Source organism: Anabrus simplex, chromosome 2 (genome assembly GCF_040414725.1).
Source record: "Anabrus simplex isolate iqAnaSimp1 chromosome 2, ASM4041472v1, whole genome shotgun sequence".
In the NCBI taxonomy this organism is placed as follows: Eukaryota; Metazoa; Arthropoda; class Insecta; order Orthoptera; family Tettigoniidae; genus Anabrus; species Anabrus simplex.
Genome location: NC_090266.1, coordinates 663,119,714 through 663,147,532, shown reverse-complemented (window position 1 = coordinate 663,147,532; position 27,819 = coordinate 663,119,714). Strand labels below are relative to the sequence as shown.

The window sequence follows — 27,819 nt, the reverse complement described above, 5'->3', positions numbered from 1 at the left end:
AACTTCACGCCATGTCTTGAGAGTTCAGACAACGTGCTCGAGGGATGCCTATCACCGCGATATTCAATCACAGACAGTATCACAGAATTAAGGCTACCACGGAGTTAGGTATCCTTACCCTTCGTGTGAGGATATGTGATCGTAGCAATGTTCACTTTATCACATCAGTGTGGATCATCAAGCATGCCAGGTAAATGCCCCAATGCAATGCAAGCAAGACAGCAGAAAAAGACTGAGGGACGTAGCTGCAATTTATGAGCCATGTAACTGTATGCTTGCATTCGGGAAATGTTAGGGTTGAACGGCAGCACAAAAGATGGTTTTCTGTCGTTTCTTCTTTTCACACCAGGCAAATGCTGGTGCTGTTCCTTAGTTAAGGCCACGGCCACTTCCTTCCCAATTCTAGCCCTTTCCTATCCCATTGTTGCTAAAAACCTATCTGAGTTAGGGCGCGGGCGTGCACGGGAGACTTTTTGTCATGCAACTACTAAGTCTTTTCCACAAAGTCTGTACAGTCGTATGTAGGTGTGCACATGGAGCGACGCAACGGCGACACAACTTTTCAGTTGCTTTGGCCGTTGATAGGAGTGCGACGAAACTGTCTTCTTCCTGTCTCCCCTCCGTTAGTTTATTACTATATGCGCACAAGGATGACATTTTAGTTGCCGTCTCAGGCTAAAAAATAGCTGTTATGAGGGATGAAGGCATCGATAGTGAGAGTAAGTTGGTCATAAATGAAATAAGAAAGAGGGCACTATTGTTCAATAAAACTTCAAAAGATTATTCTGACACTAATTTGAAAAGCAAACTGTGAGAAGAAGTGTTTTTAAATGTGTTGTGCACGATCTGAGGACAAATCCCTACAGAACAAAAAAAAAAAAAAAACAAGCAGGTCTGTTCTTATTTTACAGAGTTGTTTTTATTGATAAACATAACCTCAAACTTGAAGTTTTGTCATTCGGTAACAACATATTCTTATACTTAATACACCAGAAAGCATTTCAGTCCTTGTAATACTAAAATAAATATTCTCACCTTTGAATGGGCTTTGAGAAAAGCAATAAATTGGAAAAATTATATCACTACAATGTTAAGAGACAGTTGTGAATCCAACAGAAACTTCACATGTGTTTCGATACATTCTGTAATGGTACACCTGCATGCAAAAGAAAGCTACTACATAAAGTTCAAAACAAAATCCAAAGTTGCACCCCTGTCCAAAGTTGCCCCATTTTACAGTACTATTTTATTACACTTGTTAATAATGTAGTCTGGTTAGAAGAAGTAAGTATTATAATGTTGTTGAATTGTAGTGAAATAAGAGTCCATCGTACAGCCATGGAACAGATCCTCCAGGGGACATAAAATAGGTTGCAAAACAGTTGTGTTTATTGATAGCGGAGATAGTTCTAGCCTGGGGTTCAGTGTCTATACTCTGCAGTGGGCATTCATAAGCTACTGTGTATCTGTAAAGTTGATTCCATCTCTTCTGCAGACAAAATTGTGGAGCACACAAAATGTTTTGATTATCGCATCACAGAAATCAATGCTAATATCAAGAGGTCTATGGAAAATACACCATTTTTTTCGTGAATATGCCAAATGTACATTCAACCATACAACAAGGTGTTGTTTACCTGCAGTTGTAAATTTTCTTTAACGGGGTGAACATTAAACATTTTTTTAATAGCAAATGGGCACAAAATACACCTCAATAAATCAAAAGCTTCAGCAACAACCAGTCAGAAAGGCACTGGTTTGCCTTTTGGATCGTTAGGCGATGTTTGGTCGTTCAGTGTGTTCAGAAGGTTACGTTGTAGCTTTATGCCCATATGCAAATTAGTAAAGACTGAGGAAACGCCTGCTGCTCCATATGTGCCAACATCTATGAAGACAAATTGATATTCAGCATTAACCCATGCCAACATCACCAAAGAAGATAATTTTTTATCATTAAAAAATTCTGAGCCAGCATTTTGAGGTTGGATTATTCAAATATGTTTTCCGTCTTTAGTACCAGTTATGTTAGAAAAATGGGTGTTTTTATAGAATTGTTCAGCAGTGTGCAACCACTCTTCTTCACATTTCTCTGGCATAACCATAGGTTGAAAAATATTCCATATTTCAATGTATGTTGCTTTCACTCTTTTGCGGTTTGTGCTAACACCAATCAAGTAGTTGTATGAAAGATCGTTGAAACTTGATCCAGTTGGTAGATACCTGAAAAAATTTACAATAAATTAAAATCTACAGAAATGTCAAGTGCTTCAATGCATTGTTTTTTTTTTTTTTTTTCTAGGAACGCTGGTACAATGAAGATGGAAAAAACTAAGGACTTGCTTTGCAGGAGAATTGCATGAACAAAAATTGGCCAAGTCAGGACAACCAGCCGGACATGCTTTGCAAGAGAATTGCATGAACAAGAATCGGCCAAGTCAGGACAACCAGCCGGAAAACGTCGAAAATACAAATTTTACGATCAGCTTTTGTTTCTTCTATCAACTGTTCAAGTAAATGAAAGAAATGGAAATGCTGAACCAGTCGTAAGTGATGAGGAACATGAGGAAACAGAGCATATTCAAAGGCCACCTGTTGTTTGTTCGTTCTCCCCGTACCTCCTCCAATCCAAAGAATAGTAGTAATAATAATAATGTCTACTCAATATACTTCGAGAGAAGGAAGAAACTGCTGCGCACATGGATGACTCTGAAACACATTTTGCATTCTCTCTTGTACCTATGCTGAAAGCACTACCTATACACTGAAAGATTGATGCACAAATAGAAATTCTTCAGGTACTAAGAAATTTCCAGAACCCGTGTCCACCAAGAGACACACTTCATAGTTTCAGTGGTGAAGTTCGGTATTCAAACTTCTCCACCCCTCTGCATTTATTTACTGGTACATATACGAGGGGTGTATTATATTGTTTTACATTTTATTTTTTGTACGTCCGGGTATGGTTCACATTTCACTTTTGAAGGTAGTGACGTGTAGCTAGTGTCTTGTTCCACCATTTGGTAGCAGCACATGTACAGGGGCCAATGAACGCACTCGTCATAGCCATTTCACAACAGCATTGTCAGTGTAGGAGCAGACAACATGGAAAGCAACCATCAGGGACAGCGCTATATGACTTGGTTCCTATTGAAAGAAGTCGTGACCACTGCAGAAATTCATCGGCACTTTGTGGCAGTCTGTGGACAACATCCGCCATCACAGAAAACAGTTTACAACTGGGTGGAAGGTTGGAAAACAGGGTGCACATCGGTGGACAAGGGAACCAGTTCTGGAAGGAATGTGACAGTGTCAACACCAGCCAACATTGCCTCGGTCGAACAGGCCATCCAAGGAAAGAGATATTATCACATTTAGGGAAATGGAGGCAGCCACGGGAATTAGCCAAAACACCCTGCAGCGGATCGTGCACGCCCACTTACAGTTGGAAAGGTGTCATCCACGTGGGTGCCTAGACTCTTGTCTGCAGACGAAAAGCGTGTGGACGTGTGCAGAGAACTTTTGCAACACCATGATCAATATTCAGCTGACTTCATGCCTCGGCTTGTGACTGGTGACGAGACATGGTTCCATTACCATGAGCCACAAATGAAACAATTGATGCAATGGAAGCATAGGAGCAGTCCACCGCCAAAGAAATGTGGAACAGTGGCATCAGTTAGCAAGCGAATTGCGACAGTGTTCTGGGACACAAAGGGCATCATCCTCATTGACTGGCTGGAATTTGGGGCCATGATTAACAGTGCAGCATATGTGGCAACCCTTAAGTGCTTACGTCGTGCCATTCAAACTAAGCAGCCAGGAAAATGGGCTAAAGGTGTGCTTCTGCAACATGACAATGCCCGGCCCCACACTAGCCGAGAGACCACCACTGCCATTGATCAGATGGGATTCAAGGTGCTGCCACACCCACTATACTCTCCCAACTTGGCACCAAGTGAAAATCACCTGTTCGGGAATATGAAGAAACCTCTGCATGGTCGCCGTTTTGCAGATTTTGCAGCTGTCAAGGCATGGGTATGCAGCACTCCGAAGGAATAGTTTCAGGAAGGTCTGGGAGAGACTGAGACATCGATGGCAAAAGTGCATTCAGTTACAGGGAGATTATGTTGAGAAGGTGGATGTAACAACTGATACACCTTACTCATACACCTTACTTCTCCTCAAGATAGCAACATTGTACAGTCATACCTGTCTAGTTTTTCTGTGGTTTCAGATGGATTAGCCACGAACTAATACGCTGGTGTAGCAGGGGGAGAGGTGATACTCCCACGTGGCAAGTCCCAGGTGGCGGATAGGGGGGTCCTAACTGGCTTGCCGGTGGACTTGAGGGGAAATAAAATACCTCTCGCGGACCAAACACACAATCCCCCATGGGTGGGGACGCAGACGAAGAATATATCCATGGTATCCCCCGCCTGTCGTAAGAGGCGACCAAGGGATGATTGTATGAGAATCATGAAACTACTTGTGATTAGTACCACCACGCGGGGAACACCATGGGTCGCTTGTACTTGCGCGTAGTACCACTATGTTAGATACCAAATAGGTTTGTGATTAGTAGCATAAGAGTACGGTGCCGGCTTTTACAGTACCTGTGATTAGTACCTCTATATGAGCGACACCATGGTTCTGGCTTGCCTATGATTAGTACCCACTATATGAGGAACACCATGGGATAGCGTGAGTCCCTGTGGTTAGTACACTTACGTGATGAACACCATAGGTTTGTGTTGCCTGTAAATGGCGCTGCAATGTGCAAAACACCATAAGTCTGTATTGTGCGAATTTCATTACCTGTGAGTAGTACCATACTGTGTGGAATACCGCAAGTATACGCTAATTTTGATTAGTATCGCACCATGACAAATACCATGGTTCTACTTTCCTAGCAATAAGTACCATTATGAAGGCCCGATGACTTGGATTTTGGACCCCTTTAGACTAAAAGCATCATCGATTCATTATTATGCTATAGACGCAGTCCCTTGGTCAGTAATACTATTATTTCACGTCAGTTTCTGTGAACGCGAGACTTTGCGGGTCGGATCCATTGATTGTTTTAAATTCATATCCATCCATTCATTCTTCGTCCTCACGTTTTGAATTCTGGTCAGTGGAGGATTTTGGACTTTCAATTTGTCATTCCATTTCGTCTCATTTCGTACCATTAGGGGCTGATGACCTAGATGTTAGGCCCCTTTAAACAACAAGCATCATCAGAAGCAGAATCAGAAGCCATGTACAATGTCACTGCTCTCAAGTGTCTAAACTTTTTACCTGCACTCATGTTCTGCTATTTTCAATGAGTTACTTTGGACATGTTTTATACAAAATGTAACGATTAGTTTTATTAAATGGTGTCCTTGAATAAGAAATAAGAATAAACTAAATTAAAAATCATATAATTTTATGCAACCCACCTTATTGTAACACAGAGACTCTTTTCTGGTGGAATCGCCAATCGCATATTTGTATTTTGGTAGGTGATGGAAGGTCCCAGAATTGTGACTAACTCATGCAGAAATAACTGAAGAATTTCTCTGGGTAACATCTTAGCTCTTCAAATTTTAAAGTGAATTTCTGTTTTTTTAATCTTTAAGACATAAGCTGGTGTATCCAATACTTCCTTTCGTGTTGAATTTTCCTGTGTCAAATGACGAGAGCATAAACCACTGTAATCTCAAAATAATCCATCTTAAAACAACGTGCACTTGTTGACTCTACTACAAAAACCCGTGAAAATAAGTCTGCTGTCAGAAAACAGTTCCTTATCGTGCGCAAGCTCTCTTTAACCGAAGCCTTTCGGAAGTTGCAAGGGCGGCAGTCTAGATGATTGACTGATATGACCTTGTAATAATACTTAACATGGCTTAGCTGTGTTGATACTGTGACGCGGCTGAAAGCGACGGGAAACTACAGCTGTAACTAACTCCCGAGGACATGCAGCTCTCTGTATGAATGATATACTGATGATGGCTTCCTCCCACGTAAAATATTCCGGAGGTAAAATAGTCCCCCCATTCGGATCTCCGGAGAGGGGGCAGTCATCAGGAAGATGGATACTGTCATTTTGTGAGTCGGAGCGTGGAATATTAGAAGCTTGAATCGCTGTGGTAGGTTAGAGAATCTGGAAAGGGAGATGGATGGACTAAAGTTAAACGTAGTTGGTATAAGTGAAGTACGTTGGCGGGAAGAGCAGGATTTGTGGTCAGGCAACTACAGAATTATCAACACAAAATCAAACAGGAGAAATGCAGGAGTAGGTTTAATAATGAATAAGAAAGTAGGGCAGCGGGTAAGCTACTATGACCAGTATAGTGGAAGGATTATTGTGGTCAATGCCCACCACAATAGTCCATCTCCAGAATGTCCACCAGCTCAAGGTAATGGCAGACATTTTGTAAGCATCTAATAGTCTCAGAAAACGAGTTTGAGGGGAAGGTTTCAAAATTCTTTGGTAATGTAAACTTCCATTTCTAGATGTAACCTTTCAAACCAGTCTAACTTAGGGAATAAAGAGTGAGAACCCTCTTCAACTTGATATTGAGGTAATGATTTTGTAATCTATAAAATCTACCTCTTAAGTTTGTAAATTAAAACTTTCTCTCCATCTAGTCACCTCTGTAGTATAGGCTTAGCCTCTGATGTCCTTGTGAATTCCAAAGGAGTGCAAGTGTTCGCCCCCTAATATTTTGATTTTCGGCCAAGGACAGGTAGAATGGGCAGTTATTGCCCCTGTTAAAGTTCACTATTTTCCTATGTAATTTCGACTGTTGAACAAATAAGACAGTGTCTACTGCTGGTTTTTGTTAAATGTAGGTTGTGCCTTTAATAGGCTTGGAACTTGTAAATGTTGGAGAATAGTCTCCTAGAGTATAATTGTGTGGAGCAAAGATGCTCTTTTTCTACTATTGTAAATTCTGGAACTCAGTCTGACTGAGCTCGATAGCTGCAGTCGCTTAACTGTGGCCAGTATCCAGTATTCGGGAGATAGTAGGTTCGAATCCCACTGTCGGCAGCCCTGAAGATGGTTTTCCGTGGTTTCCCATTTTCACACCAGGCAAATGCTGGGGCCGTACCTTAATTAAGGCCACGGCTGCTTCCTTACCACTCCCAGGCCTTTCCTGTCCCATCGTCGCCATAAGACCTATCTGTGTTGTTGCGACGTAAAGCAACTAGCAAAAAACAGTGATATATTTTGTTTTATATTTTGGTACTTTAAGAGGGGCTGCCTGGCCGAGGTGGTAAAGGTGTGCTCGGTTCGCCCGGAAGGACGTGGGTTCGAATCCCCGTCAGGAAGTCGTAAAATTTAAGAAAAGAGATTTCCACTTCCGGAGGTGCATATGGCCCTGAGGTTCACTCAGCCTACACCAAAAATGAGTACCAGGTTAATTCCTGGGGGCAAAGGCGGCCGGGCATAGAGCCAACCACTCTACCCCATCACGTGCCGCGGTTAACAATGGTGGAAGGCTTTACCTTCCACTCCTCCAAGGGCCTTCATGGCCTGTATGGAGGTGTCTTTGTCTTTGTCTTTGGTACTTTAAGAGAATATGACAGGTATATCAAGTCATGCTTAGAAATGCATGGAAGAGGAATCTGACCGTGAGACAAAATTTTATGAGGATTATTCGTAACCAGTAAATCAAGAAGGGTATGAGATGATAAGTTGGTTCCGATAGTGTAGTTAGTCGCATGTAGTGGCAATACTGTCATGTTACTCATCTGGAGTATGTTTAGCAGTTGCTTTGTTTCACTTGTCACCGAGCTCGATAGCTGCAGTCGCTTAAGTGCGGCCAGTATCCAGTATTCGGGAGATAGTAGGTTCGAATCCCACTGTCGGCAGCCCTGAAAATGGTTTTCCGTGATTTCCCATTTTCACACTAGGCAAATGCTGGGGCTGTACCTTAATTAAGGCCACGGCCGCTTCCTTCCCACTCCTAGCCCTTCCCTGTCCCATCGTCACCATAAGACCTATCTGTGTCGGTGCGACGTAAAGCAACTAGCAAAAAAAAAAAAAAAAAAAAAAAGAAGTTTCACTTGTCTGCTGTAATATGTCCTAATTGAAGTCCCCGAATATTAAGACCTGTTTATAAGTTGGTAATAGTTGATGTAGAATATCTTCAAAGTCAGTCATATGCCCTACTCTAGGGGGCCTGTGGACAACACCAATTAATACCTTTACTGGGGAAATAATTGCCTCCACGAATATGAACTCAGTTCTTGGCTCAGCAGAGAGGCCAGATTTATAAACTAATTTACAACTGATGTCATCTCTACAGTATAAAGCTACTCCTCCTCCTCTCCCGTCAGCTCTGTCATGCCTGTATAGACGATATCTGTTTATATCAACCATGCTACTAGGAATGGACTCACCAAGCTCGATAGCTGCAGTTGCTTAAGTGCGGCCAGTATCCAGTATTCGGGAGATAGTAGGTTCGAACCCCACTGTTGGCAGCCCTGAATATGGTTTTACGTGGTTTCCCATTTTCACACCAGGCAAATGCTGGGGCTGTCTGTACCTTAATTAATGCCACGGCAGCTTCCTTCTCACTCCTAGCCCATCCCTGTCCCATCATCGCCATAAGACCTATCTGTGTCAGTGCGACGTAAAGCAACTAGCAAAAAAAGGAATGGACTTCCTCAACCAAGTTTCACTCACTCCAGAAATATGCACATTGCTGTCTTGAAGTAGAGCTCTAAGCTTGTCAGTATGAGCTGAGACAGACTGTGAATCTGTATGAATGCAGTTCAGAAATTGGGGTTTAGTCACAAATACTTTCTCTAGCGTGTTACAAAATGACGAGCTGGAAGGGAGCAATTGCTGGGAGGGTGGGGAATGGGAAGAAGCAGGCCCGATGTGTAGCCGAAGGTCATTGCCACACTTAGGAGGAGGCATAATGGTTCTCTGTAATAAAGGCATTAACCAGAAGAGAAAGCATGCTTCTTACCTTCGTATCTCTACAGATGTATGGCCAACTTACACTTGCACTCAAACACACACACAACATAAAAATTAACTGAATTAAGGCATACACACTATAATATGAACCTATCCTAAGATTACTGCAGTATAATACAGCCATTTTGGACTCTTCAGTTCATCTCTGCACCAAGCCTTTGCAGAAAAGAATCTAGTTCAGCAGGTGTATGTACAAAATATTTTTTTGCCGCCACTGTCCATTGAAATGACACATCCATCTTGTGACCAAGGTCGCCTACCCACACATTCCCTGGCTTGGTGTAGCATCTCCTTCCTCATCTGAGTAAGAGACTCTGTTGTTAACAGTTGAGTACTGTTTAAAGCCCGTTTAGCACGCCACACTGCTTCACGCTCATGGTACCTAACAAATTTCACTATTATGGGTCTTTTCCCGTTAGCCACTGTGTCAGCCACTGTCCTCTTATAACCTCCAAGTCTGTGACACCTGTCAGTGCTGGCCATTGTCAGTTCTATGTTCAGTTTCTCCTTCACAGTGTTTAGAACTTTTACTGCTTATCCTCATGAGGACAGTCACTAACACCGTGAAGAAGAAGAAGAATAAGAAGACAATTCCTCCTAGAGTATTGCTCTTGAGCATCCGGTACATCATCTTGTTTGTTAGCTCTCAGCTGAAGTGCTGAGAGTTCTTGCTTGATGAATTCAAGCTCAGCACTTATAGATGCCTGAAATTCACTGAAGTCCGAGTGCAGAGCGTTCAGTTGTTCCGTGCGGTTGGTGTCCCTGCCTGTAGCCGTTGTTGCTTGTTCCAGTCATTTCTGAAACTCATTCATTTGTTCTTCGAATGAAGATATCTTCGACTGTACTGCCTTCAGAGTCATGATGTTCACTCAGGACGGTGACGTTACACTTATTCTAAAGCTACTATCACTTGCAGTAACTAATTGATAGTTTGTGTGAGAATACGACTGGTGTTAAGTGGAGCGACTTCACAAGTGAACTACACTATGCGCCATCTTACTGTTGTTTGCTCTCTATTATCTGCAGACAAGTATTGAAACTGTGTAAATCTTTCTTCATTTGTAGTTCAGGAAAATTCCAGGACATTCTGCAATTTATAATTATGACACATCTTAAAAAATTTGAGTTGATTCACAAATACTGCTTGATTGCAATACCCTACCACCATATGCCATGGACAATAATCACTATCATCCATTCATTCATTGTTGGAGATCTTGCGAATACATCCTTACAAGAGTACACTATTTATGGCAATAAATTTTAAGTAAAGTGTTGTATTAAACTTGCAAATTATTCTTAGGTGATACGGGGCCTTGATTAATTAGGCTATACAACATTTCTGTGAGAAGTCACAGTGCATTCCACTGAGAATCAGGATTTATTGTTTTGCTTGTTTTTCTTTGCAGTTAATAATGTTGGGGTATTATCACCAAGACCCTTGTTTGTAGCAGAAATGTCTGAACATAGTCTTTGGGAACACATCAATGTAAATATTGCAACTGTCACTCTGATGACTCACATAGTACTTCCAAAAATGCTAAAGAAGAATAAAGGTGCAATTATTAATATGTCCTCCATTGCTGGTCTTGCACCTGTTCCACTACTAGCAGTATATGGTGCTACTAAGGTAAGTTGGATAATAATTTGGCTTTTGTTTCAGATCTGGCAATATCCTGCAATTCATTCTCATTCTAGCTATGTAAATGGATTTTATCCAAGATACAGAGAGATAAACATATTGACTTATTTATCATACATACATACATATGTACATACAGAAGTCTTTGTTAGAGACTGTTGTGCTTTTCAGCATTCAGTCTCCAAGCCTCTGTGAATTTACCTAACTCGTCTACAATCGTCTATTTGTAATTAGCGCTGTAGCCTTGTGTAGGTCCACATTTCTTATCTTTAAATCATTAGAAAAGGAGTCTAACCATTGTTGTACTGGTCTCCCTCTACTTCTCTTAACCACTATGACCAAGTCTGTTGTTCCAGGTAAACTGTCTTCCTCTATTCACCTCACATGACCCCACCACCGAAGTTGGTTTATGCATACAGTTTCATCAATCAAGTTCATACCTAATTTAGCCTTTATTATGTCCTCATTCCAATTACCCTCCTGCCATTGTTCCCATTCATTTGTACAATGAAACATCTTGATACTTTCATTTCTGTTACTTCTAACTTATGATTGATTATCCTGAACACCCAGCTTTCACTTCCCTACTGCAAAGTTGGTTTGAATACAAACCAGTGTAAAGAATCGTTTCATCCAGGAGCTGATTTCTTACTTACAGAATACTATTGATGGCAACTGTAAGCTCACTGCATTAGCTTTGCCATGCCTTGATTCAATTTCACTATACAACCATCTTGGGAGAATACACATCCTAAATACTTGAAATGATCTACTTATTCCTGTTGAGTATTGTTAACATGACATCACCTTAGTCTTGGAAAGGCTAATTTTCATATTATAATATTTGTACCTATTTTCAAGTTCCAAGATATTAGATTGCAGGTTTTCAGCACAGTCTGCCATTAACACCAAGTAGTTGGCATAGGCCAAACTGCTTACTACATTTCCACCTAACTGATTCCCTCCCTGCCACTTTATGTCTTTCAGTATATGATCCATGCAAACTATGAACAACATAGGTGAAAAATTAAAACCTTGTCAAACCCCTTCAAGTACCTTGAACCAAGAACTCGTTCTACCATCTGTTATCGCTGCAACCCAATTGTCAACGTGATTTTGATTGTTTTTAATAATCAACACTTAATACCATAATCCCCAAGTACAGCTAACATCTTTTCTCTCAGTACTCTGTCATATGCCTTATCTAAATCTATGGAACATAAACATAACTGTCTGTTCCTCTCGTAGCATTTTTCATTTACATGGGACATACTGAAAATCTGATCCTGACAGCCCCTCTGTGGTCTGAAACCACACTAGGTTTAATACTAATAATGTTAATGGTTTTACATCCCACTTAGATATTAGGCCCCATTAAATACTTTTATGGTTTTTGGAGATGCTGAGGTGCCGGAATTTTGTCCTGTAGGAGTTCTTTTGTGTGCTGGTACATCTCTCAACACGAGGGTGACATGTTTGAACGCCTTCAAATACCACTGGGCTGAGCCAGGATTGAACCTGCTAACTTGAGCTCAGGAGGCCAGTGGTCTACCACCTGAGCTACCCGACCTGGCAGACCTGTTTTCATCCAACTTACTCTCAATCACTGATCGCGCCCCCCCCTTCCATAATGCCAGTGACCCCCTTGCCTCCTGTATTAAGCCATGAAATTCCTCTATAATTGTTGCATCCTTCCCGTTCCGTTGCTTATAGATAGGTGCAATTACTGCTTTCATCCAATTAGAAGGTACCTTACTAATATTCCATGCTAATCTTATTACCCCCTGAAAGCATTTCATTCCTGCCTTCCCACTGTATTTCACGATTTCAGGTCCAATTTCATATTCCTGCAGCTTTATGACAATGCTCATCACTGGTTGACACACGTCCTTGCTGAAACTTTCCTACCCACCGTGCTACTGTACGGTATGGTAGGGCATTATTCCCAAGGGCTTCCACTAATTCACTGTGACATTCCATCGCATTTCTCCCTCAGAGAACGGCTATTTTGATGTAAGCGCACTGCTCAACACGGGTTACTTCCCTCTCGCACGACACTCACCAACTGACTGATTTCACAGCCCTCGCTGCGCTACTACCAGCTATCACAGAGCCATCTGTTGTTCTGCATACACACTCTGCCTGCAGAACTTCCACACGACACATATATGTTTGTGATCTGTTCCCGTATCTACAAAAAAAAAAATAGTTGCTGTGACTTTTGGCCCAATCCTTGTATTTTATCTAATTACTGATCTTTTAATTGTAAACTGTTTTGTATTGTATTTTATATTGTGAATATTTCTTGTATATTTGCCGTATTCTAAGATCGGCTGATGATGACGTCTAACAACATCGAAACCGGTACCGAGTAACCAAATTTAAAAAATATTGTAATCCAAACTGAACAAAATAATTATTTTGTGTTGAAAAGGTGGACCTTTAGCAATTTATATTGCTTTTTGTTATTCTCAGTTCAATACGGACCCATGATGAAGTTTTTAACACCGAGCTCGATAGCTGCAGTCGCTTAAGTGCGGCCAGTATCCAGTATTCGGGAGATAGTAGGTTCGAATCCCACTGTCGGCAGCCCTGAAGATGGTTTTCTGTGGTTTCCCATTTTCACACCAGGCAAATGCTGGGGCTGTACCTTAATTAAGGCCACGGTCACTTCCTTCCCACTCTTAGCCCTTTCCTGTCCCATCGTCGCCATAAGACCTATCTGTGTCGGTGCGACGTAAAGCAACTAGCTTAGAAGTTTTTAACTTTAAATGGCCAACCCACGCATTGCAAGCATACATCAGGCATGCGATATGTTTGTGTTTTGTAGTTACAAACGTCTGCCTCTGCAGCATAACAGCACAATTAGCTGCAGTTTATGGGGGCCTCAGTTCTATTCCCGGTACTGCTATAGATTTAAGAATGGCAGGATGGTTGGTATGCAGTAAAATGGTACATGCAGTTTACCTTCTTTGGGGGCGTGCATGAAAAGAGCTGCAGCACCTAGGGATGAGAACACGAGTATTCTTTAGTTGAGAAATACACTGTATGACAGAAAGGTTGAAGCAACTAGAAGGGGAGCAAGAAACAAAATGCAACTTCTCATGTTAAAAGGGTATGTAATGTTATTTCAATTATTACAAACTCGAGTTAAATTTATAAAAACCTTGGACGTATGTGCCCACGTATCAGTATGACATTCCATCCCTTCTGGCCTAGATGCATGCACTGATTCTGTTGGGAAGGTTGTCATAAAGGCATTGTATTCTCTCCTGAAGCAAGCTGGCCCACAACTGTTGTAACTGGTCCTTTATCTCCTGGATTCCTGTACTGGGATGGAGTTTATGTCCGAGCTGGTCCTACACGTGTTGTATCGGAGACAGATCTGGGGATCTTGCTGGCCACAGGAGTACCTCAACATTTTGCTGACGGTTCATAGAGACACGTGCTGTGTGTTGATGAGCATTATCCTATTGAAAGATAGCACCACGATACTGTCGCACGAGAAGTAACACATGAGGACGCAGAATGTCCGTGATGTACCGTTGTGCCATCAAAGTTCCCTTAATCACTACCATCATGACCTGAAGTCATCCCGATGGCTCCCCATATCATGACACCAGGAGTAACACTGCTGCGCCTCTCGAAACATTGGAAGAATGTGACTGTTCCCTAGGTGCCGCTATACTCGCAGACATTGGTCATCCGGGATAGTGTAGAACCGCAATTCATTGCTGAATACAATGTGATGCCATTCATCAGCAGTCCATGCTTCCCGGTCACGGCACCACTGCAAATGCTGCCATTTGTGTTGTAGTGTTTACGGCAGCCTCTACATGGGATGACAATTCCCTAGTCCAGCTGCTGCTAGTCTCCGACCAATGGTGTAGCATGACACAGAATGTTGCAGGGAGTCCATTACTTGTTCTCGGATGGCAGGCGCAGATGGGAAGGTGTTATGATGTGCTTGCTGCACAGTACGGTGATCCTCTCTTGTGGTGGTTAGGTGTGGTCGACCGGAACCTGGATTACAAGTAACAACTCTCATTATTGTTCCGTATTGAAGATGACGGTAGGCATAGATATCAAGGATAATTTAATAAAAAACCACCTAATTCAATACTTTCCACGTTTAATGTGGTTATTATCTACATGATTTTATGTAGACTTATTTGGTCAGGTACATGTTTCACCCATTATTTTGGGCATCTTCAGCCTGTAAACAACCTTTAGGTCAAGGTTTGGGACCTTTTTAACCAATATAAACATACCAATATATACACTATATACAATATATACAATATATACAAACATTAACGAACTCTTAAGATGGGTAACATAAGTTAATACAGTTAAGTTTTTTGGTCCTAATCTATCTAATATGAAAAATGTCCAAAACTAAAATGGATCTTCTTTTCGGTAAAGAGGATTACATATCGGGGTTTATGTGACCCCTATATCATATTAAGTTCTTGACGTACCGTGTCTGGTGACAGGATGTGTCGTCAACAATAAGTGGAGATTTGAACTGATTGTTGCTTGTAGGTTGGTCAAGATTGAAAATATAAATTTAAATTAAATGTGTTTTAACTTGGCAGTTCTATTCTGGTTAACTTAAAATGTTCAAAAATAAAAATAAAATGAAACGGATCTTTTTTTTTTTTTTTAATCATAAGTCTTGAGAAACTGTGATATTAAAACTGGGGCTTATTTGACCCACGGTTTTCATTTTCATGTTCTTGACGTAACTAATATTTAAATGTGTTATCATGCACAAGTGGAGATTTAAAAAGCCGATTGTTGTAGGTAGACTGGTCAAGTACGTTGTGAATGAAACTGTTAGCGTCTTGACTTTGGGTCTCATGTAACGTCAAGGAATTGACAAGAGTACAATATTAAGCTGTTTCATAGTTTTAGGCTGCTGCTTAATTGAGAAGAAACATCCTCGACACTTGATACAGTCTTGTGTGAAAATTGTTCCCGTTGATGTGTTGCTTGGTCTTTGGGAGGGATCTTAAGAATATATGTAATGAAGTAGAAAAATCATTTTGAATTAAAAATTTAGAGCACGCGTTGTGATAAAATGTATTAAATTAACACCTCTTAACTGTAAAATGACTTACTTGTTCAATTAATACTGGATGGACCTGTCTGTTCCGGCAGCGCCTGTCTTATCACCATTTCTACTCCTGGTGTTGTACTGGTGCGGTAATGGAGGGGCGGGGCATGGAGGGAGAGTGGGGGTAGGCTGGTCTATGGGCGTGTGTGCTGTTGCTGGAGGGGAGTTTCTATAAGCGATATGGGCAGGTTTAACTTTTGGCATGGTGGTTGAAGCATTTGAGTGTGGAGATTTAAATAATTGAGGGATTTTGTTTTGATCTGAATTCACGATATTAATTAATCTAGGTGTTAATTCGTACAAAGGATTTTTAATTTCATTGACGTCGTTGAGATTTTTATTTTTATTGTAGGTTTGGTCTAAAAAGATGTGTAGATTTTCCAGTTCATTCATTAATTTCCCTTTACCTATGCCTCTAATGATGGTAAGATCTTTCTCTATGGATGTAAAGTGATGGCCCGTTTCTCTCATATGTTGGCTCATCGCTGAGTACTTATTGTGTTTTTGAGCGTTATAATGTTCCAGATATCTCGTGTTAAAGCTCCAGCCAGTCTGTCCGATATAAGAAAAATCACATTGTGCACATGTTAGTTTATATATGCCGGACCTTGAGTAATGGTTGCTATTGTGATTGACCTTGTTGTGGTTAAAAAATATGTTTCGATTGGTGTTAACTGTCCTGAAGGCTATATTGATATTGTGCTTCTTTAAAGTATTTGCGATCTGATGGACGGCTGGGTTGTTATATGTAAATGTGGCGTAACTAGTTTTTTTTTGGTTTTTCTGGGACGAGGTTAGTGGACAATTTAATTTTGATTTTATTAATCAAACGGTTGACCATATCTATTTTAAACCCGTTGAGTTGAGCAAGATTCCTTATGTACTTCAGTTCAATTTTTAAATTGTTGGGAGAAAGAGGAATTTTTAAAGCTCTATAAATTAAATTATAGAAAGAGGCTTGTTTTTAGGACTTGGGGTGTAGGGATGAATTCATAATAGTTAAGGGAGAGTGTGTAGGTTTCCTGTATATTCGAAAATGACCTAAAGGTTGTTTACAGGCTGAAGATGCCCAAAATAAAGGGTGAAACATGTACCTGACCAAATAAGTCTACATAAAATCATGTAGATAATAACCACATTAAACGTGGAAAGTACTGAATTAGGTGGTTTTTTATTAAATTATCCTTGATATCTATGCCTAACGTCATCTTCAATACGGAACAATAATGAGAGTTGTTACTTGTAATTTGGTTGCCAACCAGGCAAAATACCGTTTAAATAGGTACTTCAACCTTAAGGTCAAGATTTGTAAACTAACTAAAGACATAGCCTTTCTAAAACAGTGTCTAGAACTAAAATTGATCCCAAAATTTTTGAAGCCTACACAGCGAAAAAACTTATCTAACCAAAGTTTGATTAGAGTTCAAAACAAGGTCAACGACATTTGGTTAAGAAATGAAATTAAAGCGTCATATAAAAAGAAGTCACTTTTAAATCTGCAGTTATATAGAGTTCATTTAGCGTTAGCTCAGGCTTTACATCCGTTAGAATGGAACTCTTTCCAACTACATGTGGACAATAAATTGATTGCTTTATTGGATAGGAAGCAAGTTACTCTCGACAAGAAACTATCTCAATTAAAAGCATCCCAATCACGGTTACCAAAACGTAGTTCAGACACGCAAAAAGCGGCTCCCTCACAGAACAATACACCCACAGTAGTTAATTTGACAGACGTACAGTTCTCTGAAGAAGAAATGGGGATCTTGAATAAAGGCTTAAAACATAACTGGCCTAGCAAGAAAAAAGAAACTGATATTATCAACACAGTTAGCTGAGATCGAGGCTAACATTTCTAAACTCCCTTTAGAAACACAAAATGATACCAGATTTGAGGTAAAAAAGAAACTACCAAAACTAGCGGAAGAAATAAACGCATATTCAAATTTCGACCACAAAAAATTGATCCAGAACGTAAAAAAGAAAATAGACGACAACAACATTGTCACAAAAGCGGACAAAGGAGGATCCACAGTTCTCCTAAATCAAAACACATACATTCAAAAAACCGAAGACTTTTTTAAGGACAAAATATACACAATAGTCAACAAGGATCCAACCACGAGAATTCAGCGAAATCTAAAAACTCTAATAAGAAGTTCTAACTTTCTTATCAATGAACAAGAACAACAAAAACTTTTTAACATGAACCCTAGTATTCCGACAGCCAGAGCCTTACCAAAGATTCATAAGAAGGACATTCCAATACGCCCTATCATAAACTGTAGAAACAGCCCCACCTATAAAGTATCAAAATTCATTCACGGCTTTCTAAAAAAAATTACGTATTCAATAATAAACATCCTTTAAAAAATTCATTCACTTTTTGTGAAATTTTAAGCAAGTTTAAGCTGCGACCCAATCACTCAATGTGCTCCTATGATGTCGTAAATATGTACCCAAACATCCCTACCAAAGAAACTGTAAGAATCATCAGTGATAATATCAATAAACACAGCGGCCTTAGTAAGATGGAAATTTAAGAATTCATGAAGATATTAAATTTTGTCTTAAGCAACAACTTTTTCTCTTTCAATGGAAAGTTTTACCAACAAAAAGGCTTAGCGATGGGCGACCCTCTTTCTGGCATCTTAGCAGACATTTATATAGACACAATAGAACATACAAAATTTATAACACAAATAAAAGGCGTATGTTTATGGCTGAGATTTGTAGACGATACTTTCATAATTTTCGACAAAAATGTCACTAATAGTGACGAGATCTTGGAGTCCCTAAACAAAATTGACCCCAATGTTAAGTTTACTAAAGAGGATGAGGTTAGGAACTCATTAAACTTTTTGGACTTAACTATTACACGTGGACATAATACCTTCGATTTTCGAATATACAGGAAACCTACACACTCTCCCTTAACTATTATGAATTCATCCCTACACCCCAAGTCCCAAAAACAAGCCTCTTTCTATAATTTAATTTGTAGAGCTTTAAAAATTCCTCTTTCTCTCAACAATTTAAAAATTGAACTGAAGTACATAAGGAATCTTGCTCAACTCAACGGGTTTAAAATAGATATGGTCAACCGTTTGATTAATAAAATCAAAATTAAATTGTCCACTAACCTCGTCCCAGAAAAACCTAAAAAAACTAGTTACGCCACATTTACATATAACAACCCAGCCGTCCATCAGATCGCAAATACTTTAAAGAAGCACAATATCAATATAGCCTTCAGGACAGTTAACACCAATCGAAACATATTTTTTAACCACAACAAGGTCAATCACAATAGCAACCATTACTCAAGGTCCGGCATATATAAACTAACATGTACACAATGTGATTTTTCTTATATCGGACAGACTGGCTGGAGCTTTAACACGAGATATCTGGAACATTATAACGCTCAAAAACACAATAAGTACTCAGCGATGAGCCAACATATGAGAGAAACGGGCCATCACTTTACATCCATAGAGAAAGATCTTACCATCATTAGAAGCATAGGTAAAGGGAAATTAATGAATGAACTGGAAAATCTACACATCTTTTTAGACCAAACCTACAATAAAAATAAAAATCTCAACGACGTCAATGAAATTAAAAATCCTTTGTACGAATTAACACCTAGATTAATTAATATCGTGAATTCAGATCAAAACAAAATCCCTCAATTATTTAAATCTCCACACTCAAATGCTTCATCCACCATGCCAAAAGTTAAACCTGCCCATATCGCTTCTAGAAACTCCCCTCCAGCAACAGCACACACGCCCATAGACCAGCCTACCCCCACTCTCCCTCCATGCCCCGCCCCTCCATTACCGCACCAGTACAACACCAGGAGTAGAAATGGTGATAAGACAGGCGCTGCCGGAACAGACAGGTCCATCCAGTATTAATTGAACAAGTAAGTCATTTTACAGTTAAGAGGTGTTAATTTAATACATTTTATCACAACGCGTGCTCTAAATTTTTAATTCAAAATGATTTTTCTACTTCATTACATATATTCTTAAGATCCCTCCCAAAGACCAAGCAACACATCAACGGGAACAATTTTCACACAAGACTGTATCAAGTGTCGAGGATGTTTCTTCTCAATTAAGCAGCAGCCTAAAACTATGAAACAGCTTAATATTGTACTCTTGTCAATTCCTTGACGTTACATGAGACCCAAAGTCAAGACGCTAACAGTTTCATTCACAACGTACTTGACCAGTCTACCTACAACAATTGGCTTTTTAAATCTCCACTTGTGCATGATAACACATTTAAATATTAGTTACGTCAAGAACATGAAAATGAAAATCGTGGGTCAAATAAGCCCCAGTTTTAATATCACCCTTTCTCAAGACTTATGATTAAAAAAAAAAAAAAAAAGATCCGTTTCATTTTATTTTTATTTTTGAACATTTTAAGTTAACCAGAATAGAACTGCCAAGTTAAAACACATTTAATTTAAATTTATATTTTCAATCTTGACCAACCTACAAGCAACAATCAGTTCAAATCTCCACTTATTGTTGACGACACATCCTGTCACCAGACACGGTACGTCAAGAACTTAATATGATATAGGGGTCACATAAACCCCGATATGTAATCCTCTTTACCGAAAAGAAGATCCATTTTAGTTTTGGACATTTTTCATATTAGATAGATTAGGACCAAAAAACTTAACTGTATTAACTTATGTTACCCATCTTAAGAGTTCGTTAATGTTTGTATATATTGTATATATTGTATATAGTGTATATATTGGTATGTTTATATTGGTTAAAAAGGTCCCAAACCTTGACCTAAAGGTTGTTTACAGGCTGAAGATGCCCAAAATAATGGGTGAAACAGGTACCTGACCAAATAAGTCTACATAAAATCATGTAGATAATAACCACATTAAATGTGTGAAAGTATTGAATTAGGTGGTTTTTTATTAAATTATCCTTGATATCTATGCCTAACGGAACCTTGATGATGAGTGTGCCTGCCCTGACGTTCCCATGCAGCTCAACATCAGGTCACTGTCACATACAAATGCGCCACATATCTGGATATGGCACAATTCAACCAGCTGGCCAAATGGAGACCCTCAATGAGGCACCTTTCAAACTCTGTCAGGTGTTGATAATGCTGCCTCACACAAGCTCCGTGTCCTTCACAGTGATCACTCAACATCTGATGCTGTTCATGCCCCTTATATAACCTACCAGGTCTGGTAACAACACTGAACACAAAAACAACACTAATGCTCTCTAGTGGCCATTCTACCTGTCTAAGAGAATTGCAACTCTAATCATTTACATACCCACTGATGGTGTGCATGTGTGTGAAGTTACCTTTACATCCGACCATTTCTTCTGGGTGCTTCTTTTTTTTTGTCAGCAGTGTGTTCACAGATGTTACTATTAATATAAGCAGGCGAGATCATTAATGATTCTGCATCGTACTGGGTATAGGCCATACTGCAGCCCTGATGACTTCAAATCAAAATCTCTTTATTTGCAAATGAGGTGTCTACCTCGGTGGCAAATGGTACACTAAAATACATTATTGTCAAGCACTAAATTTTAAATTAACAAGAGAAGAAGAAAATTTTCCTAGAATACAATATTATACAGAGCCTCCGTGGCTCAGGCGGCGCGCGCCGGCCTCTCACTGCTGGATACCGTGGTTCAAATCCCGGTCACTCCATGTGAGATTTGTGGTTGACAAAGCGGAGTTGGGACAGGTTTTTCTCCGGGTACTCCGGTTTTCCCTGTCATCTTTCATTCCAGCAACACTCTCCATTCTTATTTCATAGCATCTATCACTCATTAATAGATCACTTTGGGAGTGGTGACCCCATCGTACTAATAGCCTATATCTGCTTCATTCATTACATCCCCGACCCGGTCATTGACTGGAAAACAGGTTGTAGGTTTTCATTTTCACAATATTATACAATTTACACTAACACTTTTTTCTATTAAACACACAGCTCATCCTTAATAAATTGATATTGCTTACAAAATTCTACTTATAATATCTCCTGTACTGACAAACAGAGTCAACTTATATACAGTATTTGGAATTACTTCAAATAATACTATACAACTGGTATAAGATAAAATTTACATTGCATTTATTTATTTATTTATTTATTTATTTATTTATTTATTTATTTATTTATTTATTTATTTATTTATTTATTTATTTATTTTTTACGCATTTTGGAACCTAAGTAGCATAACAACCTGCTGCGTATTAACCAGAGCCCCTTTTGCCACCACTTTTTAGAGTTCCTGAAGGGCCTTTGCAGCTACCATAGCGGTCCCAGGGCCCTCGAAGTCCCCACTGTGCTACCCCTACCGGTTGTCCAAACTCCATAGACCAGGGGATGGAATTAATTTACTCACACACATTCTTTAATTTACAATAGCCTGCACTGGTCGAATTCCCTCTAACATTTCATTTATTTTCCCTGTTGCTGTTTATTCTCTTCTTGAATATCTGTACAGATTTTGGAAAAGGATCAAACACTACCCCTGGTAAAGTGCTCCACTCCTTCACGCCCTTCCCAGTGAATGAAAATTTACCCCAATCGCTTCTGCTAAAATTCCTTCTAATTTTATACTTGTGGTCAGTCCTGCCGATATAATTATTTTCCAACCGAAGCCTCTCACGGATTTCTCCCCATGCTGCTTCTACTGTATAGGCTCTATATAATCCTATAAGTTTAGTTTTCTCCCTTCTCTTACTTAAAGTTTCCCACCCAAGTTCCTCTAACATTTCTGATACACTACATTTTCTTCTGAAATCCCCTGTTACAAATCTTGCTGCTTTCCTCTGCACACTATCTATTTATTTTATTAGGTGTTCGTGGTGAGGATCCCAAACACTGTTTGCATATTCCAATAATGGACGAACCATACTTAAGTAACTTTTCTCTTTTAATTCTTTGTTGCATCCTTTAAGTAGCCTCATTATGACATGTAACGATCTGTATGCTTTCCCAACAATGTCATCAACGTGACCCTTCTAGTGCAAATTACTTTCAAACCTCACACCTAAGTATTTGCACTTGCCATTTTTTGGGATAACTACCTCATCCAAAGTATATTCAGATTCACTGTTTGTAAATGTTGTAATAGTTGATTGGCCTCCATTAACCTTCATATTATTTTCTTCAACCCATTGTTGGATACTCTCAAGGTCCCTTTGTAATTCTGAACAATCCTCAATGTTATTTATTTCCCTATAAACAATTATGTAATTTGCATACAATCTTATTTTTGATGTTATATTGTTCCCTAAATCATTTGCGTATATTAAGAAAAGTAACGGACCGATTATACTACCCTGTGCAATTCCATTCCAAACTTTCTCTTCCTGTGATACTTTATTTCCTACTTTGACTTTCTGAACCCTTGAGTTTAGAAATGTTCTTATCCCACGTATGACCCTTACGTCCAGTCCTATTCCTTCCAATTTCTTTAATTATATTCCATGTTCCACTCTATCAAAGGCTTTGGAAAGATCTATGGCTATGCAATCTAACTGGCCTCCTGAATCCAACTGATCTGCTATGTCCTGCTGAAATCCGACAAGTTATGCCTCACAAGAAAATTTCTTTCTAAATCCATACTGGCTCCTCATGAACCTATTGTTATCACATATCCCTCTGATGTACTTTGCTATTAAACTCTCCAGTATTTTAACAAACTATACTGGTCAGGCTAATTGGTCTGTAGTTCTCCGGTTTCCTTTAATCACCCTTTCGTTTATAAATTGTTATTATTATAGATTCCTTCCATTCCTTTGGTATTACACTATTATTTATGACATAGTCAAAGAGAAAATATTCAAATTCGAGAATCATTTAATATCTTGTAAGTCAGACCAATATAGGTAATATTTGAAGATGTACCTGTAGGTATAAAACATGATAAAACAATTCAATTATAACAATTGTTTTACTCGTCTGTGTACTGGCACCTAACATATCATATTATGCGTTAATCAAACATGGAGATGGCAATCGTACAAAATTAAACATTATGATAATAAAACGCATTACCTCTGCACTTTTAGACATCCATAAATATGGCAAGTTTCCGTTTTTTTAATTTTTATCGTCATCGAACTTCTTGGACTATCAGGGCATCTAATGATAGCATACCTAACCTTAACAGTGCAGTCTCTCTATTTAGGTAAATCCTGAAATGGTAAATGTAGAGAACAAGCATGAAATATACTTAAAAATAAATGTCTGACTTTGAACAGCCGCAATTATCCAAAGAATACTTCCAATCACTATGTATTATTTTCGGAAGTACAACTTATAACATTTGCTCAGATCATCCAAGTGATCAGCTGGAGGGTTGGCACGCTTTCTACAGCATGGCTTTATTCCAAAGGGGTGGCTTTTGCTACACACCACTAACTGGGAGAATACAGAGACAATCTCTAGAAACCATCTGTGAATAGATTCTCACTGTTTGGACTCTTATGGGGGAACTAAATTATTGTAAAGAGTTTCAAGAAACCCGGGATCTCTAATGCACTCAATGGCTGTGAAGATGACATCATTTGGGATGAGGACAAGGCCGGTAGCAGAAAAGTTGGCAGGACAGATGACGATAATTCAAATGAAACGGTAATTAGGTGTACTCTGCGATAAGCCTATGGCTCAACTGACAGATTCAAATGACTGGCATGAAGTTCTTTTTCATTCTTTTGTATTAATACTGCATAACATGATGAATAAAACTGAGTCTCCAATCCTTATTCCGTTTCTCTACGGGCTCGGGTATGAAGTGAGATTAATCTTCGCAGCTAGGTTTTACAGCCAGATGCCCTTCCTGATGTCATCCTCATCGGAAGAGTTAATTAGATGAAACTGATGATGTGGTATAAGAGTAAATAAAACTGATTGATTATATTTACAGTATATATAGGCCTTAAAGTCATGTGTTCACCATTTATTGTTTTCTTTATTTTATAAATTTAGAAATGCTGCCCTCTAACGAAGGTAGCCAGTAAGACTCGGAATACAGTCATAAATTTGTTAAAACTGAGCAAGTTGCCATGCAGTTAGGGTCGCACAGCTGTGAGCTTGCGTCCGGGAGATAGTGGGTTTGAACCCCACTGTCGGCAACCCTGAAGATGGTTTTCCATGGTTTCCCATTTTGACACCAGGCAAATGATGGCACTGTATCTTAATTAAGGCCATGGCCGCTTCCTTCCCACTCCAAGCCCTTTCCTATCCCATCGTCACCATAAGATATGTCTGTGTCGGTGTGACATAAAGCCAATTGTGGAGGGAAAATAAAACAAAAGTTAAAGAATAGTGTAGAATACACATGTGTATAATTTATAGCCAGAAGTCAAGTGTTCACTGCACGAAATGGAAGGCAATCACACATTGGGCCTCCACATAGTTCTTGCGGCTATGAAAGTGAGAAAAAAAAGGAGGTCTAATACTAAAGAAAAGATGGTATTATACTGTATTTATACAGGGTGTATCTGTGATGATACAAACTTTCAGGGATGATGGAGGACGGCAAATGGATCAATTTGAGATAAGGAACCGTAGTCCGGAAAACGTGTGAGTCAAAAAGTACTAATAATCCAAGTTGTTTAACATCCGTCCGTTCTTAACAGTTCAGACGATACCGAGGATATTCGTATGGGTATGACAGAACTTTGTTCGATGTTGCCATGCCTGCATTGATGCAGGGGGACACCATTTTGAACTCTTGTTGTAAATGGAGCAGCTTGCGAAACTTATGCAGGTAAATGGACTTAAATGAGTAGAATTTTGCTTAACTTTTGACTCAGTCGTTTCTGGAATATGGTTCCTTATCTCAAATTGATCCATTTGGTGTCCTCCATCATCAGTGAAAGCACGGATACACCCTGGATATGTTTGCAAAGTTGCTTGGCTGAAGTAAATGTGATGGAAAACGTTTATTTTCTTTTACAATTGTGTTACTCATGTGATTTAAGGAAATCTTTTAAAATGTTTACATGTATGTTAGTAATTGTTTGTTTCAGATTTTTTTAAAGACTTTCTTTTATGGTATTTGCAGGCTTATGTGGACAGCTTCTCTGAGGCACTTCATCATGAGCTGAAGGGCACTGGCATAGTAGTTCAAACACTGCTACCATCATATGTTAATACCAAAATGGTTTCATACAGTCCCATCCTCATGTCAAGTATTTTTGTTCCTAGTCCAAGTGTATTTGCAAGACATGCTCTTCCCACACTCGGCTCAAGCAGTCGCACAACTGGATACTGGCTCCATGGTGTTCAGGTAATTATTATTATTATTTTTATTTTTTTGTACCTGACGGTATTCTACATTGGTATTGTTGACAGAATTATGACTTGTATACATTTCCCGTGTCATACTTTACCTGAATAGACTTGCCACAACAATTTGAGTGCTCTATCATTATTTTAGCTTTTGCTCATCATTGTCAAGAGACTGGTATTATTTTTAGCTTTTGGTTGCTAAATGTCTGTGAACAAAATAAACACTTGCATAGCATTTTACAATCCCTCCAAATATGGTATAGCAATCTACACAAAAAAATACCATAACATCAGCAACTACGAAGTCTTGCCACCAGCTTCAGATGATGTCTTTACAGATACATTGAAGGTGGGTAAACCTGACAATAGTCAACCTACACAAACAACCAAGATCCATCTGGCCTTCTCCACCTCTGCCCTCACTACAACAACCAAGCATCGTCCCTGGAGATTTCAACAGCCATCACAGCCTCTGCGGATACCAAATGTGATGAAAATGGACAAAAACTCATTGATTGTATGGAAACAGAAAACTTCAAACTCATGCATGTTTTTTTCTGCCAGTTGGAACAATGGCTACACACCCGACCTGTGCATCACTATGCAGTCTCCAAACATGTCCAATGAGATGCACTATACAATACTAGCCAGCTTCCATCACAGTCAGCACTGCCTAGTAATTCTCCAGACTGGATTGTTCATACCTGCCAACCTCTCCTATTCAAAAATCTAGACTGAACTTTGCTGATGATGATGCTTGTTGTTTAAAGGGGACTAACATCTAAGGTCATCAGCCCCAAGATTGAACTTCAACAAATCTAACCGGGCGAGTTGCCCGTGCAGTTAGGGGCGCGCAGATGTGAGCTCGCATCCGGGAGATAGTGGGTTCGAACCTCACTGTCGGCAGCCCTGAAGATGGTTTTCCATGGTTTCCCATTTTCACACCAGGCAAATGCTGGGGCTATACCTTAATTAAGGGCATGGTCGCTTCCTTCCCATTCCTAGGCCTTTCCTGTCCCATCGTCGCCATAAGACCTATCTGTGTCGGTGCGAGGAAAAGCAAAAAAAATAAATCTAATTGTTTGGGGTTTTTAAAACAGACTGACTGACTGACTGACTGACTGACTCCAACTTTCAACAACTACAGCAGATTCATAGACGTACTAAAATGTGCAGCAAAATGATGCATACCAAGGGGATATCACAAAGAATATATCCCTAGTTGGAAAAAAGACAGTGAAAAGCTTCTGAAGATACTGGTGATCCTGCAATCATCACTCTACCAGGAAAGTTTGCCTGTATATTATCCTTCCCAAAGTGTGAGCTGGCCAGTTAGTCAGCTCGCAGAAGAGGAATAAGTTAAGATAGTGATACGAATTGGTCTGATACAGTACCTCCCTATAGGCAAATACAATGGTTGCAAGAAAAATGAAGAGAAAGTAATTTCATTCAAACTTGCATGGTATATATTTTAAAAGATTGTGATTACGGATGTGGATTAATCTTCTGGTAAATGGCCTGTCCAGCAAAGAATTATATTGACTGAAAAATTTCTGAATCCATTAGTGAATAGAATACTCCCATTCCCTAGATCTGAATCACCTGAAACTGGGGAGAGAGCATTCATTAATTGCAATTCATTTTTTGTACATGCATTTGATTTTCTTTGATACAATTATTTTTTAATTTTATCTATTACTACATTAAATTAAATTTAAATCTACTAGTGTTTATTGCTTCGACTACTAATTATTACT

At 39.4% G+C, this 27,819-nt stretch overlaps 1 protein-coding gene across 2 annotated transcripts in view; it reads left to right on the top strand.

The window, feature by feature from the left end:
- Positions 1-27,819, top strand: part of LOC136863017 (inactive hydroxysteroid dehydrogenase-like protein 1) — a 101,664-nt gene that overhangs the window by 53,441 nt on the left and 20,404 nt on the right. For both annotated transcript variants that reach the window (XM_067139324.2, XM_067139323.2), the window contains 2 exons: positions 10,390-10,610; positions 25,836-26,060. In XM_067139324.2, coding sequence (XP_066995425.2) covers positions 10,390-10,610; positions 25,836-26,060 — 446 coding nt within the window. The remainder of the gene's footprint in view (positions 1-10,389; positions 10,611-25,835; positions 26,061-27,819) is intronic.